This window comes from Triturus cristatus, chromosome 1_1, assembly GCF_964204655.1.
Source record: "Triturus cristatus chromosome 1_1, aTriCri1.1, whole genome shotgun sequence".
NCBI classification, from domain to species: domain Eukaryota; kingdom Metazoa; phylum Chordata; class Amphibia; order Caudata; family Salamandridae; genus Triturus; species Triturus cristatus.
This window is the reverse complement of record NC_140579.1, coordinates 340,968,313-340,983,213: the sequence shown is the minus strand read 5'-3', so window position 1 is coordinate 340,983,213 and position 14,901 is coordinate 340,968,313. Positions and strand designations below refer to the sequence as shown.

Sequence of the window (14,901 nt, the reverse complement as noted above, 5' to 3'; positions counted from 1 at the left end):
AATATGGGTCCCCTTGATAGTGTGCTCTTTCGCCGCGAACAACGATGGGTGTTTCGCACAAAGAGCCATTTGAGGGGTTTGAATGAGGACATTCCCTGGTGCTCTGTATATGCCTTGTCTTTACTCTTTGTTTGACACGTTCATATCTTCCATTTTAGGGCACACTTTGTTTTTAGACGGGCCTGGGTGCATTTTGCAAAACTGGGATTTCTCAAAATTTGTCCTGTGTTACACCCTGTCATACTGGATGATATAGATGCGATCTTAACAACACCAGACTAGCTATTGATGGTCCTTCTTATGTTACATTTATATACATGGTTTTTGGACACATCGATGCTGCAAGCCCCTCCTTTCTATTTTGAAAATGAATATTTACTACACACAGTACTGGCGGAACTATAGCGAGTCCTACCAGTATATATATATTTTTTCTATATTTTCTCTATATAAGGGCTTGGCTTGACCTACATGTAATGAACTCTAACTATATTGTTTGGCGTTTTTTTCTTGTATTTGATTTTTTCGCCATTTATGTATCTTGAATTTATGAAGGCATCTGAGATAGGGAAGAGCTTTATCCCCCCTTCTTCCCCCCTTTGCAGTCATTAGAGGTTCTCGCGTGAAAATTTCAGATCGGGATTCCTCTAGACTACATTTCCCAAGGTTCTTTTGACGCCGAAGTCCATGACGTCAACTTCCGGGTCATACGCAATTACGAAGTGTATCGGGGGCATAAAATTACACGAGGAAAATGGCTTCTTCCCCTTTGGATTTTACCCACAGAAATACGGACACAGAGAAATGAGAGGTATTGCATATTATTTCTGCAGAGGGAGCGCACGAGTCAGCACGCGCTTTTTTCTGCTGATATTATGAATGCTGATTATTATTATTATTATTATTATTATTATTATTAATAAATTTTATAGAGCGCGTAGTCACCCGTGAGTATCCCAGCGCTAGGAACAGTAAACCTGAGGGGAGTGAGGGCAGTGAGGGGGTGTGGAAGGGATTTATGGAAATAGAAGGGTTTTCAGACGCTTTCTGAAACGTAGATAGTTGGGTTCTGATCTTGTCTCGCGTGGTAAGGCGTTCCAGAGACGTGCTGTATGAACCGAGAAGCGTCTTCCACCCGTGCGGGCCTTCTTAAATCTGGGGATGGTAATGAGATGTTCCTGATCGGAACGGAGGGATCTTGGGGCTTTGTAAGGTTTAATGAATTTGGCTAGGATCGGAGGTCCTTTATTTTGCAGCGATTTGTGGGCCAGGCAAAGGGCTTTGAACTGCACTCGCTCCCTGACCGGGAGCCAGTGGAGGAGCCTCAGAGCTGGTTTGGCTGAGGCTCTGGCAGGAGTGTTGGTGACGATCCGGGCAGCCGCATTTTGGATCCTCTGTAGCCAGTTCAGGGTGGCCTCAGGAGTGCCCAAATAGATGGAGTTACTGTAGTCGATCCTGGAGAGTACTAGGCCTTGAATCAGTAATTTTTTTGCGGTAGGAGGGAGTAGGGGCAGGATCTTTCGAATTGATTTGAGGAGCCCAAAGCATGTCCCGGCTACTTTTTTTGCCTGTGTTGCAAACGATAGGTCTTTTTCGAGCCAGACGCCGAAGCTCTTAACCTCGGGTTTAGGGTCTGGGGGCGGGCCTAAACAGGGTGGCCAGATGTTCTGTGACCAGATGTTCTGTGACAGGGAGAGTCCCTTCTGACCCAGGAGGAGGATGTCAGTCTTTGAACCGTTAAGTTTGAGATGGGATCGGTTCATCCATCCTTGTATCTGCGTCAGACAGTTGTAAAGGTCCGCAGGTTGTTGGCTTGGGTGAGAAAGGGAAACAACTAATTGTGTATCGTCGGCGTAGCTGACGATGCTCACTCCGAAAGGGATGACGACCTCCTCCAGTGGGGACATGTAGATGTTAAACAATGTGGGGCTCAGGGAGGAGCCCTGAGGTACGCCACATTGGAGGGGTTTTTCGGAGGAGCGGGTGTTGTTCTCCCAAATCTGAAAGGACCGATGACCCAGAAAGGACGATAGCCAGGACAGTGCTTTTCCTTCCACGCCGACACTCATGAGACGATGAATCAGGAGTTGGTGGTTGACGGTGTCGAAGGCCGCACTGAGGTCGAGGAGGATCACTGCCACTGATCCTCCAGCGTCGAGCAGTGCTCTGGCCTCTTCCACTGCCACCAGGAGGGCGATGTCGGTCTCCTGGCCTGGGCGGAAACCCGTCTGTGATCTTTTCAGCCGATCATTGGTTTCCAGAAATTGTGAGAGTTTTCTGTTTACCAGCTTTTCGGCAACCTTGCTAGATCCCGGGAGGAGGGAGATTGGCCTGTAATTGGCCAAATCCGCGGGGTCAAGGGAAGGTTTCTTCAATAACGCCTTGACAACTGCCGCTTTCCAGTTGGGGGGGACGACTCCCTCTTCCAGCGAAACGATGAGCTGGGTGAGGGGCGGGACGATCGTGGATGCTACTCTCTTAAGGAAGCGTAACGGTGCAGGGTCCCTGGGGGAGCCGCTTTTGATGTTATTGAGCGTGCTTTCAACCTCCTCATCGGTCACTTGTCCCCAAGAGGTGAGACAGGGGGCGATAGGAGTGTTATTGGTCTCTATTTCCTCGTGCGAGTTGGTGGTTGGAATTGAATCGAGGATTTTCTGGATCTTATCTGTGAAGAAATTAGCTAGTTTATAGCATTTTTCCTCATCAGCCTTAGGGTCTGGTGGGATTCTGGGTCTGGAGTCGGGGACTTTGAGGAGTTCTTTTAGAATTGTGTAGGATTCCTTGCTGGAGCACGCAGAATGTTCTATTCTTTTTTGGAAGAATAGACTTTTGAATTTTCGGAGCGAGGTTTTATAAGTTTGTAGAGCGGTATGGTAAGCGTCCTTTTTATCCTTAGCCTTATCCTTCCTCCAGGAACGTTCCGTTTTCTTAGATTCCTGTCGTAGGGATTTAAGCTCCGGAGTGTACCAGGGAGCGGGGGTAACTCGTTTGGTATGTTTGAGAGTAGTCGTTTTGGGGAGGAGTTGATCCAGTGAGGATGTGATCCAGAAATTGAACTGGTCATCGGCGATGATAGGGTCACCGGAGAGAGTCGGTACAGAATTAGCAAGGGTGTTGGCCCATTCCTCTGGGACAAGCTTGTGCCAGCGTCGATCAGTGACTCGGGTTTTGGAGGATTGTGGGGGGGCTGTGAGTAGATGACAGAAGAAAGGGATTAGGAAATGATCTGTCCATGGGAGAGGAAGGGGGGAGCCAGTGGTAATGTCCGTGATATTGGTCAAGACGGGGTCCAGGAGGTGTCCCTTGTCGTGGGTGGGTCCATTATTGACCAGCCGAATGTTAAATGACCACAGGTCATGCAAAAGATCGGATGCTGTGGAGTCTGTCGGATCTGCGAGATGGAGGTTAAGGTCGCCCACTAGAAGGAAGTTGGGGGCGGAAGAAGCTAGTTGTGCCACCGTCTCCGTAAGGGCGTTGATGAATTTTCCTGGTAAACCCGGCGGCCGATATATCAGCAGTCCCGTTATGGAGTGAGCTGGGGAAGTTTGGAGAATGAAGTGGCAGCTTTCGCAGTCTTCAATGTTTGCATTTCTGGTTCTGCAGACAAGGCGTTCTTTATGGATTATTGCCAGTCCCCCTCCTCTCCCTTTAGGTCTATGCAGGGTTTGGATCAGGTAGCCCGGAGGGAGAGTGTTGACGATGTCAGAGTCAGAGCTTGCAGAGAGCCAGGTTTCTGTAAGAAACAGTACGTCCAGGCTATGGTCTTGTATCAGTAAATTGGTTTCATGCGCATGCTTGGGGAGGGAACGGCAGTTAAGAAGGCCCATCTGTAGCTCGGGCCTTACCGGGGTCTGGGTGCCTGGGTTACAGCGTGCGCAGTTGATGTAGGGTTTGCCTTCTACATGAGAGTAGTGACAATCCGGCTTTTAATAATGACTACCCTTTTACAAGATAGTTGCTATTACATATTGGCCATTGGGCACTCCTGGCTTTTGTAGCCTTGCTATTTGAGAATAGGTTATTTTCATTTTTTGAGACCCCTTCAAAGAGCCATGTTGTTTACACATTTTGATATTTCAACAGGGATTGGTATATACTGTATGCTCGTAATTGGATATGTGCTAGTGGTGTTTTACTCCCCATCCTTTTAGATGTGCTATACCAACATATACAAACATTATCACAGTGACATGTTTTATTTGTTTTTATTTGCATGCTTATGTTTGCATATGTGTCAGAGGTGTTTCATTGCAATCCTTACTGACCATTTTAGTAGTTCAAATATACATGTTGTCAATCGCTGTGAGCAGTAGGAACATGTGGATACGATTTTTTCCTAAGAATTGTGTGATGTGTTCTGGAGGTTGACCCCCTCAAAGGATTTCTTTTTTCTTTTTTTCTTTTTGTCCTTTTATCCTCAGAAAATCTGTGATCAGAGGTAAAATTTCCCACAAGGTGGAGGTAAATTCATATTACCGCCTAGGTGAGTGGTTATTTGATTTGAATTTTGGGATTTTAACTTCTCGCGTTGTTTATCACGTGTGGGTTTCTCATCACGAGTGTGGTGTCTAAGAGATTCATGGTAGAAAAAGGTTATGATATTTACATTAATGTTTGTCTTTTTCAGACACTGGACCGGACTGCAGCTGGTACCTCTGTCTTAATTACCATAACAATTAAGTATGGTTTTTTACTTTAATATTTGCACTTTTTCTAACCATAGTGACATCGTTTATGGTCCTGTTGAATACCGCGAACTTCTAGTCATCTGGCAGAAACATGTTGACCATTTACGAATAGGACATCCTTTCAGTCCTTCACATCACTAGCTTTTTTAATACTGGTCTATGGGGACAAATATTAAATTAAGTTTAGTCACCCATGAGCTAGTTTTAAACACACACGATTCTCTTTTTTGCACTCTGCTCCTCACCCCAATTGTTGAAATTGGGTACATTAAAACACCTCACGCTCCTCTCTATAGTGAGAGTTGTAGCCCACACTGGATACCTTGCGGTAACTGTGTGCAAGAGGGGACCCAATGATGAAGCATGTCACCTTTGGGTGAGTGAGGGTTCTCGTCTTTAAGACATAGATCTCCCCCCCCTTTTTTCTCCTTTTTCTCTTATTTGAAGACAAGTTTGGTTTCCAGAAAACCAGCATCCCATTATTTTGTGTGAATTTCCATTATTTGTTTCACACCCATTTCTACTACTAACTGGAAGGAGGTTAAAAGCACAAAAAAATAAGAACAATAGGCTATGTCCCAGTAAAATGTCAAAATTGTATAGAAAATGTAGGTTTTCTGGCAAAAGTCTGTCTATCCCTGAAAGATGAGAAGATGGTGATTTCCGCACCATAAACCCTTTGTTGATGCCATTTGCAGGGGAAAAAAACAGATGTTTTCTTCTGCAGCAATTTTGTCCCATTACTAGGTCTCGGCCTGGCGAAAGCAGCGCATGCGCTGCTCTGCCATGCAGAGGCCTTTAGGAATCGATATGATTCCAGCGTGCACGCGGGGAGACAAACAAGACAGAAGATGTGCACGCGGGGATTGGATGCTTTACTGGCAGCGTGATGCACTGGGGACTTTTTTATTCCGCCGCCAGTAAAGGCAGTCCCCACGTGCGCATCTTCTGCCTGTCCCATGACGGTCCGCGCTTGTTTTATAAAGATGCTCGAGCCTCTGTTTATTGTGTGGAGCACTGAGCCAGTGACAGACAGCCTTAGCTTCGTTGAAGTTACTTGTGTAACTCCTGAACGTTGTGAAGGCCTTCGCTTTGTTGAAGTGGCTTGTGTAACGACTGAACGGTGCGAAGGCAGCCTTTGTTTTGCTGTAGATGCCTGTACTGCGGTGTTTCGTGAGATTTTGGATTGTGTCACTTTGTGGGAATTGGAAGAGCTGAGCTCTGCTGGATCCACTCCACAAGTCTAACCCCTGTGACGCTTCTCTCCACATGTTTGCAGTGACCATATCGGGAACCGTCGGGAACCCTGTCCAGCTTTACTGTAGAGCTCTGCCTCCCTCACCAGGCATACTGTGCCACCACTGACCTTCCCAGCCTAATGGGCCCAGGTTGCTTGCAGCTGTTATTCAGTAAAAAACAAGAGGTATTGACAAGGTGCGCTTGCGTCTAGTCACAGGAGAGAGGAGTGCCTCATTACATGGATGCATTTTCCAGTAAACTACACGAAAACACAAGTGGTGAGAGCAACACCTGCTTATGTTCCGGCAGTTCGTGTTAGTATTGAGCACTTGCACAGTGGCCTACCCCACTGCACTTGCGGTAACTTTGCTGCGAGCGGCGCATAATTAAGCGATGCTGCGTAATTTCAGGGGTTTGCCTACCAACCGTGAGGCCTTAACGGCCTTAAGATATTTCACTTAACCGATCGTTATCATGAGTCACACCCGCTTCACTCTCGCCAACCACAGGACATGGTCACTTTTATCAGCCATTGCTTCGCCCATTTCATGGTCTGCACCTTTGCCAGCCACTTTCACATCTATTGAAATGTACCTTCATGTGTTTTTCTGTGCGCTTTTACCTCACTGGCAATTGTCACTATTCATAGACTCTTTTACCTCCATGTAGTGTGAGGACATTACACTCCCTTACCTAACACTGTTCTGAGGCACTTTCAGACTCTCTCTGCATCTCTCTCCTTCTTCTCTCTTTGTGTCTCTTCTCTGTCTTTCAAATTCTGGGCAAATATCGGTATTAGGCGCTACAAACCAGACTCCTGCCCTTCCCTCCTAGAGTTTGCACCTCAAGGCGCTGTCCCTGGGCCTGTCTTTGGGTGTAACTCGTTTACTGAGAACCCTGTCCTTCCATGCTTCAAGGGTCTGTGTCCAGGGCGTGTGACACTCGATGCAGCCTACTGACCCCCCGCCCCCTCCAGCACCCTCGGGCTGAGGACTCCCAATCGCCTAAGCTAGTGCTCACAGGCAGATGTGGATGTCTCGAGGAGCGTGGCATACGCTGTCACCCCTAGTGCCTAAAATAACAGGACATGGTGACACTATGCCCAGTGCGGCCTCCCAATGTAGCTCAGGGGACTAATGTCCTCACTGCAGAAAATTATCTGCTCAGTCTCATATCCCCCCCGAGGACGGGAAAGGACCAATGTTGAATTCTTACAGCGCCTTGAGTCTTCGCTAATAACTGCACTCTTACGATACTAATGAGACATCCCAGTCACCTATGAGGGTGAGTGCTTCTCCTATCTACCTAACCCAGTCAGTCATATTCTTATTTCCTTGCAGGGCTGTCTCAGTCCTTTAGCCTTCTAAGGTCGATAAAATAAACGCTAAATACTGAAAACACGCAACACTGAACATTATGATTATTTTTATTGTAAGCTGGAGATGTCACACAGACTGTAAGACAACCTGTTTACCAATGGAGAGGGGAAGTCCAGTATTCAATGCATTCACCATCATAGCTAACATGTGCTTCTCTGCATCACACTCCTCACTGAAGGACCAACTGCAATCCGCGCCTTTATAGCTATACAACCATTCACTTGTTTTTACAAACACGCACACCAAAAAGGGCGGGAGTAACTGATGTGAATTGGAGCGCCTCCTGAAGCGATATAAAGCGATATGTAAATTCACCAGTGGAATATATGTGGGGTTACTTCAAGAGCTAATAACAGACGTTTGATTCTTTGGCGTTCTAAAGAACGAAAGAGGGGCTTCTGCACGTTTTGAGAATGGGGAAGAACAGGATGGGCTGTGCTTGGTAGGGTGGGTTCAGTGCCACGGTGCACCCATGCCTGAGGCAAATCCCACAGCAGACACGCTAATGTAGGAGGCAAGTCTAATAGGTGCGTGGCTGACATTAGAATTAGGTGCCTAAAAAAAACTGCTGCGCATTGTGTCGTCCTGGGCAATTTACTGAGTATTACTTCCTGTACTTCCTTGTGCTGCAGGCGGCTAATGCAGTTTGATCACAAGTGAAAGGAGTGCTTCAAGGCCTGCATCCCCACTCCCCCACTTTGATATGTTAGCTGTGATTTTGTCTCAGCCCCCTCACCCCCTCCTCTTTCATAGATGAGATCTCGTTCCTGCAAGTAAAATACATAAGTTATCAGGGTTCAGTGGGTCTTTCAAGGCTCTGCGTCCCGGCGCCATTACCCCTCTGCACTAATTGTAGCTACGTCCTTGTGCATATTAACCCATCTAAAAGTTAAGGTAAAACTGAAACTACTAGCCCAAAAATCAATTTGCTGTTGGCTAAAACATTAGGGATGGCTGAAACAGGTTTTACAACATTACATGCGGTGCCTTCGGCAGCATTCACAGTGGAAGAAGAGCGCTAGTTTGCACTTCTAAGCCGTGCAGCACTGACAGTAAATTGCCTGAGGGAGATTATGCATGTAGAGCCCCAGAGCACTAACTGAGGAATTTCACACAAGGCAAGAGGTTAGTAAGATACCAGAATCACTATAGCATTCTCTAGATTCCAGTCCATAGAAATTGTCTTTCAAGAGCACCTGTAGACAATAATATATTTTTTTCAAATCTTGTATTTTCAGTGATATGACCACCGAAGGCCCTGATTTTATATTAAAAACAGAGCTTTGGACTATACCATTTCCTACTGAAAGGCAATATTTCTCGCAATGTGTTCCCATACCTGGCGTGTCACACAGTTTGGTGCTCACTTTCCCTCCATGTTAAAGAACAGTAGATGTTACAGCAACCAGGCTAATGTGCTGCATAGCTAAATACATATGAAGTCCCAAAGGCGAGACCGATTGCATTGCAAATGCTTGTTTAAAAAAAGACACTAACTTTAGCTGCATGTTGGCCAATTCTCCCCCCCCCCCCGGATATTCACCAACCCTGAGTACCTTTAGAATCCTCAGGGTATTGGAAAAAAAAGGGGCACAGATGTGACGTGGCTACCTTATGTAGACAAAAAGTTACATGGGCCTAAGCGCAAACTACCCCAAATAGCCAGAAAAAAGGCTTAGCACGGGGGGTGGGGGAGAAGGCCTAGCAGCAAAGGGGTTGAACTGTGGAAAATGCAATTAATATAAGAGGCTTCTCCTTACTAGTGTGTGTTGGGGAAACAGAAGGCGGAGTGCGTGTGAGAGAGTTACTCAGCCAGAGTCCCATAGTACTAATGGTAAAGTGGGGCTTTCATCAAATGGTTGCTATTACTCATCACATAACGCTTCCACAGGTGTGAATCACCAGTATGGTTGAGTTTAGCATGGACAGTCTTTTATGGTTAATGTAGCTCAAACCAATCTCAACCCACCTTCAAATATTACAACAGTATAATGAAGCCAGTAGTAGTAGACAAGCATTTAAACATATTTGGGTGATGCGTGCAGAGGACACTAACAGATCTTCCAGACTCATGCCAAGATGTGGTTGAATTCAGTCAAACTCGTCCATCCTTTGTAGACTACCCGGTGTCCTTCCTTCTGGGCTGGCAGCAGCAGTGGAATTGGTGTAACGTCCCCTCTGCCCTTGGGCTTCCGTTTTGTTAGAGTGAATAGGAATGTTTGTGGCCAGTTTTGCTAATGTAACATGAGCCAAAGTGTCCTCTTTCTGTTATATATGGTGAATTACTCCTAGGTCCAAAACAAATGCTGCAGGTGAAATTCCCAGCAACATAGTATTTCCTCAAGTTCAAGATAAGAACAAGTTTAGAACACTTTATTTGAGAGGTTGCTCGTCTAGAGAGGATTTGCATTAATGGGAGAATTTAAAACAGGACAACCTAGTTCATTATCCATGATTGTAACTTCTGATTGCGAAGGGGGTCAGCTTGGGAGAGCCATAGCCAGTTTGGCTTATAGTCTCACATTCCTTTGGAGAACTTTAAATTTATGTGTTTCATGATGTTCCGGTTTTTTGTAAATATGTTACATAAAAACTGTCATTTTGTTTTTCAAATTTATTCAAAATAATAATTCTGGCTCATTGAATGACCATTGGAAAGCTGCTGATGCTGTTAGTTTATTTCAAATACAAAGTGTTGGGGTCTGACCATATTCATTTAAGGCAAACCATTGGATCAAGAAGTAAGCCAATTTGTCTTTTGTGAACATTTTCACTAAAATGGCATCATTTCAAAAATCTGTTTTTGTGTTTCCAGTTGGATTTTGAAAAATCGCAAGTGAAAAAGTTAGAAAAAGAACAAAAGAAGCTGTCTACACAACAGGAGGAGGAGAAATCTTGTCATAAACAACTGTTGTCAATGCTCATGGCAGAGTGCAAAAAAGCAACCAGCAAAGCAGCAGAAGAGGTCCAGCGAGTGGAAGACATAAGCTTAAAACTGGAGAAGGAGAAAACTCAAGTGACTAAGTTGGAAGAGGAACTTGCCACAGAGAAAAAGCGTGGTCTTCAGATGGAGGCTCGGGTAGAGAAACAGCTTTTGGAGTTTGACATCGAGAGAGAGCAACTGAAAGCTAAGCTGAACAGAGAAGAGAAAAGGCCAAAGTCACTCAATGAAGCGATTGTACGTTTAAAAAGGGTTCTGGAGGACGTGGAGTTATCAGGAAAAGCCACTGGTAACATAAAGCAGCAAAACCAAAACTCCACCCTTGTATCCACAGGCGTTGAAACTGAATCTCCTCAAATGGTGTCCGTGTTTTGCCAGACTGAACATATCCAAAATGAGAAAAACATTTCAAGTGGTATCGACAGAGTTGATCATATTACATTGTCCAATCCAACCATGCCCACCCACTCGTATGCCAAGACAAATGGACATTACAAAATGGGAATGCAAACAAGTGATGAAATGCTCCATTTGCATGTAGATCACCAGAGTGAGAAACATGTTGGTTCTGTTCATGATGTCATCTCTAAAAATCTCCTGTCAAAATGGAGTCTCCTATTCATATGTCTGCTCAGCTTCCTTCTAGTGGGATATCACTGTCTCCAAGCAGTACAGCTGCCTCATCTTTAACTTCCTCTCCATGCTCTTCACCAGTGCTCAGCAGACGTTTGATTGGTACATCAGCTAGTAGCCCAGGTTACCAGTCCTCGTACCAAGTTGGCATCAACCAGCGTTTCCATGCTGCCCGGCATAAATTCCAGTCTCAATCTGAACAAGATATACAGACTACTGGACTGCAAAGCCCACCTCCAAGGGATCGATCTCCAATAATGGGTGATAATTCTGCTGCCAAACAGATGGCACGAAATACTGTTACTCAGGTGCTCTACAGATTTACAAGTCAAGTACCATCAAAACAAGCTGCCCCCAACAGTTCGCCCTTTGGCACAGACTACCGAAATCTGGCCAATTCAACAACCCAGAGAAATGAATTGAATCATTCATTTAGTCCTGTTAAAGTGTCTTGCCCATTAAGTCCTTTGTCTCCTGGGATTAAATCTCCAACAATACCGAGAGTGGAACGAGGAATCCCCCCACCAATTCCTCCAAAGAAACCTGGATTGGCTCAGTCTCCAGCCTCTCCCGTCCCCATTTCCAAAACACCCCCCCCAGTTGTCTTCTTTGGGGGCCACAATGGACATGTCTAGTAATGGTTGTACGCACAATGTAGTAATAGCCAATGGAAAAGAAATTGAAGACATCCTGCCTACTAGCAGCTAGCTATTGACCAAAAAAGATAGCTGTGCACATTCCATACCATTGAGTCATACTTAGTGAAAAGAAGGTAATGAATTCAAGTGATCAAATGCGATTTAAATTAGTCAGATAAGAAATGATTATAAACGTAGTTTACGTTTTCTAGAGTTTTTACCATATAAAATATTCTGAACTGCCGTTTTTTGTGGGATAAGCATATAGCACTAAACGGTGGTGATGAATGTTCTTATCCCATTGGCCGGTAATGCATTTAATGTCAAATAGATCGTGTGTACTGAATTGTAAGTGATATCATAATCCAAAGGAATATCGTAAGAACTGACCTTTTTTTCAACTGTCATTAGTGGTTTTAAATCTATTCAAAACGTTAACTGAATGAGCGATGTAATCAATTATTTTAACATTATTTTTTTAATTTCAAGAGAGGGGAAATCGCACTAAGCGCCCAAAGCTTGTGACCAACCTAAAACTAGGGAAAGACTGTACTTTTATTTTAGGCTTGGCACAGGAAACAAATATTAGCTTTTCTCTGAAAGTTTGCCATTAAAAAAAAGTTGTCTCTAAAAGAGATGATGTGCACCTACCACACCCAAAAATGGAGATCTATATAGATATTTGTTAAATACGGCAGAAAGAAAGATGCGAAGTCGCATTATTCAAAACAGGGGTTGAAACCGTGGCTTTTGCCTGCGAGTGTATTAGAGACTCTAGAACAGAAAGCGAATATGTAATCCTATAGAAGTAATTTGTGCAATCTTCGTTCTGGTTAATCATACGTACACTAAGTGCCTGAACTTATTCTGCAATAATAATGTGGTTTTCAGAAAACAAAAGTAACATTGAATGGCTCACATGTTTACTGTCCTTTTCCTAAGCTCATAATGTTAAGCACTATACTGTTCTAACACTGGTGAATGTCTCTTCTTATAAGTATTGTTTTATATGCAGAATATCTACATATTTTAAGTGCGCACGGAGAGAATAAAACCCAAATGACTTAGTATGTATGAGTATAATCCATGATTTGTCCTGAGTGCTAAGCCTTGTCTTACTAAGTGTGTTTTGTATCAACTTGTGTATGTTTGATTATTTTGTTACTACTCTGTTCTGACTTGGTAATCATGGAAATAGTATGCTAAGTATCATTGAGCCTTCAGGAACTCTTAAGGAACTTTTCGTTTGGCTAAACCATACAGCTGACTAAAAACAAACCATATCCGCACTTAACACTTTTCAATAGGTTAAAAGAATCATAAGATTAAACTCTGGTTTACCAAGTTATCCAGTTACCTTGCCACCAGGTAAATGCTGCTTTACCACATATGCAGCGATTTACTCAGTAACAGCTTTTAATTGGCCCATTACCACTACAGTAGGGCGTCCTTCTACAGTTTCACCCTCAAACGCTTTTTTTTTACCCAAGAGATGGTATCAAAACTGTCAGACCAGAATGCATTTCTGCAAAACGTCCTCACATGAAGTGTCTGATGACCTGTAGTAGAATTACATCATTCTGTTATCTTTGTAAGGATTGTTCATGAAGGCAAGAACATGTTTAATTCAACGTCTTCTGAGTGTCATAACTTTGGCAGTTATTTTGTTATTGTAGAGTATTTAATTTTCCTAAAAAATGCTGCCGTGGAAAGCCACTGCTGTAAACTTTCATGATGACTCAGGCTCAAAGTCATAAGCAGCTTTCACAATAAGCCAATTTACACGGTTGGGCAAATGTCGCATCCTTATTTGGAAGGTTGTGTGGCTAGTAAAGCTATGATGAAAAAAATATACACACACCCTTCCTTGAAGATGATCAGACTCAGACTTTTAAATTGTATAATTTGATTTGGGATTGAAAACAAACCAAAAGAGAAATAAAAGGCAGTTACTTAAAGGTTATAGTCCTTTGTTACTTGTGACCTTTTCTACCTCCATTCATGGGTATGCAGTCTATTCAACATTGGCGCAATGCAGGCAGCCGAAACATCCATGGCTGTATGTTTTTTTAATTACATTGAAATACAGATATGTTTTCCTCTGTACCGAAAACCGTATATCATTTTAACGTACATATGCAACTTTCATATTTAAGAACCTCAAATAGAGCCAGAACAAATAATGCCAGGAATAAACCGTTTTAGTAACCAATATAAATGTACAAAAATGGCTAGGATGCAGAGTTGCTATTTCTTTAATTTTCTTTTTTTTCTTGACTCTGTCTTTTTACTATATTTTACAATTTCTTTTATTTTTTAATAGTCATTTTTAAAACTGGCAGAGCCAGCGTTAACTGTCGGTCCTATTTCTTGAAATTAATACTTTATAATACAAAAACATAGAGAGGGCTTTGTGCCAGTTCCCTTCAGCCATTGCTTTGCTATACATGTATTCACCTTTCGGTATTACCCAACATTTGGTGACTGGAGTATCAGTCTTCAAGAAGGCCAACATTTTGCCTGTTTATCTCTGAGTCCACCTCAGGAAGTTGTGTAACAGCAGTAAAAGAAATCTGCCTGAAAGTATTGCCAACACACTGCTCACCAGCCCACCATGTAGCCAATACATGCTGCATATGTCCTGGGGAGACAGCTGTGTGGCCATCTCACACGGCGGAACTTCCTGTAGCATTTAGAATACTCTGCATCAAAGCGATATCCGAGGCACCCTCCAATCTCTATTCCATCCAGGCTTTACAGCTGAACTTGAACGTTAACCCACCAAGAGAATTGTGTAGAAAAGCAAGTTATATTTGCATATATATCAATAAAGGATTCCTTAGGTTTTTCAACTACTCAGAAGTAAATTTCTTCCAGTGTTTGTTTGGCATGAACTAACTTGTGTCTTTTACAAAAAAAATAAAATGCAGTTTTCTGTGCAGGAGGTCACTCTTTGTGTGGCGAGAGAGAGAAGGGGCAGCACTAGAATTGACCGGCTTTAACTTTAGAACCTGCTAGCAGCCTTAATATCTTGGTACTGTCGTTATTATGCTAAATACCATACACAAAAACCATAAATATTACTGTTTATTCATGAGACTATTTTAGAAGCAGCTTATTTTTAAAGTCATTCATTTACAATTTACAACTTAAATTTATTAATTAAAATGTAGGCACAATATTTAAAAATTACGCAAATTTAAATATTTCTTTTAAAAAAAATGTTTGTTGGATGTGTGGCTGTTGAAACTCTTGCTTTGCATACTCCTGACATCTAGTGTTGGGCTCAGGCATTACAACATAGCTTCATGGACTTTTCGAGTCTTGGGATGTAATGTGACCCCTCATTTAGTCCACAAAGCACATTGACACAAATGCCCCCT

The 14,901-nt window shown here is 43.4% G+C and overlaps 1 protein-coding gene across 1 annotated transcript in view; it reads left to right on the top strand.

Moving 5' to 3' along the window:
• CTTNBP2NL (CTTNBP2 N-terminal like) overlaps nucleotides 1-12,588 on the top strand; it is a 359,907-nt gene extending 347,319 nt beyond the window's left edge. Inside the window, 3 exon segments of the mRNA XM_085630154.1 lie at nucleotides 10,122-10,839; nucleotides 10,842-11,470; nucleotides 11,472-12,588. Coding sequence (XP_085486280.1) covers nucleotides 10,122-10,839; nucleotides 10,842-11,470; nucleotides 11,472-11,588 — 1,464 coding nt within the window. The 3' untranslated portion in view covers nucleotides 11,589-12,588.
• Nucleotides 12,589-14,901: the final 2,313 nt, after the last annotated feature.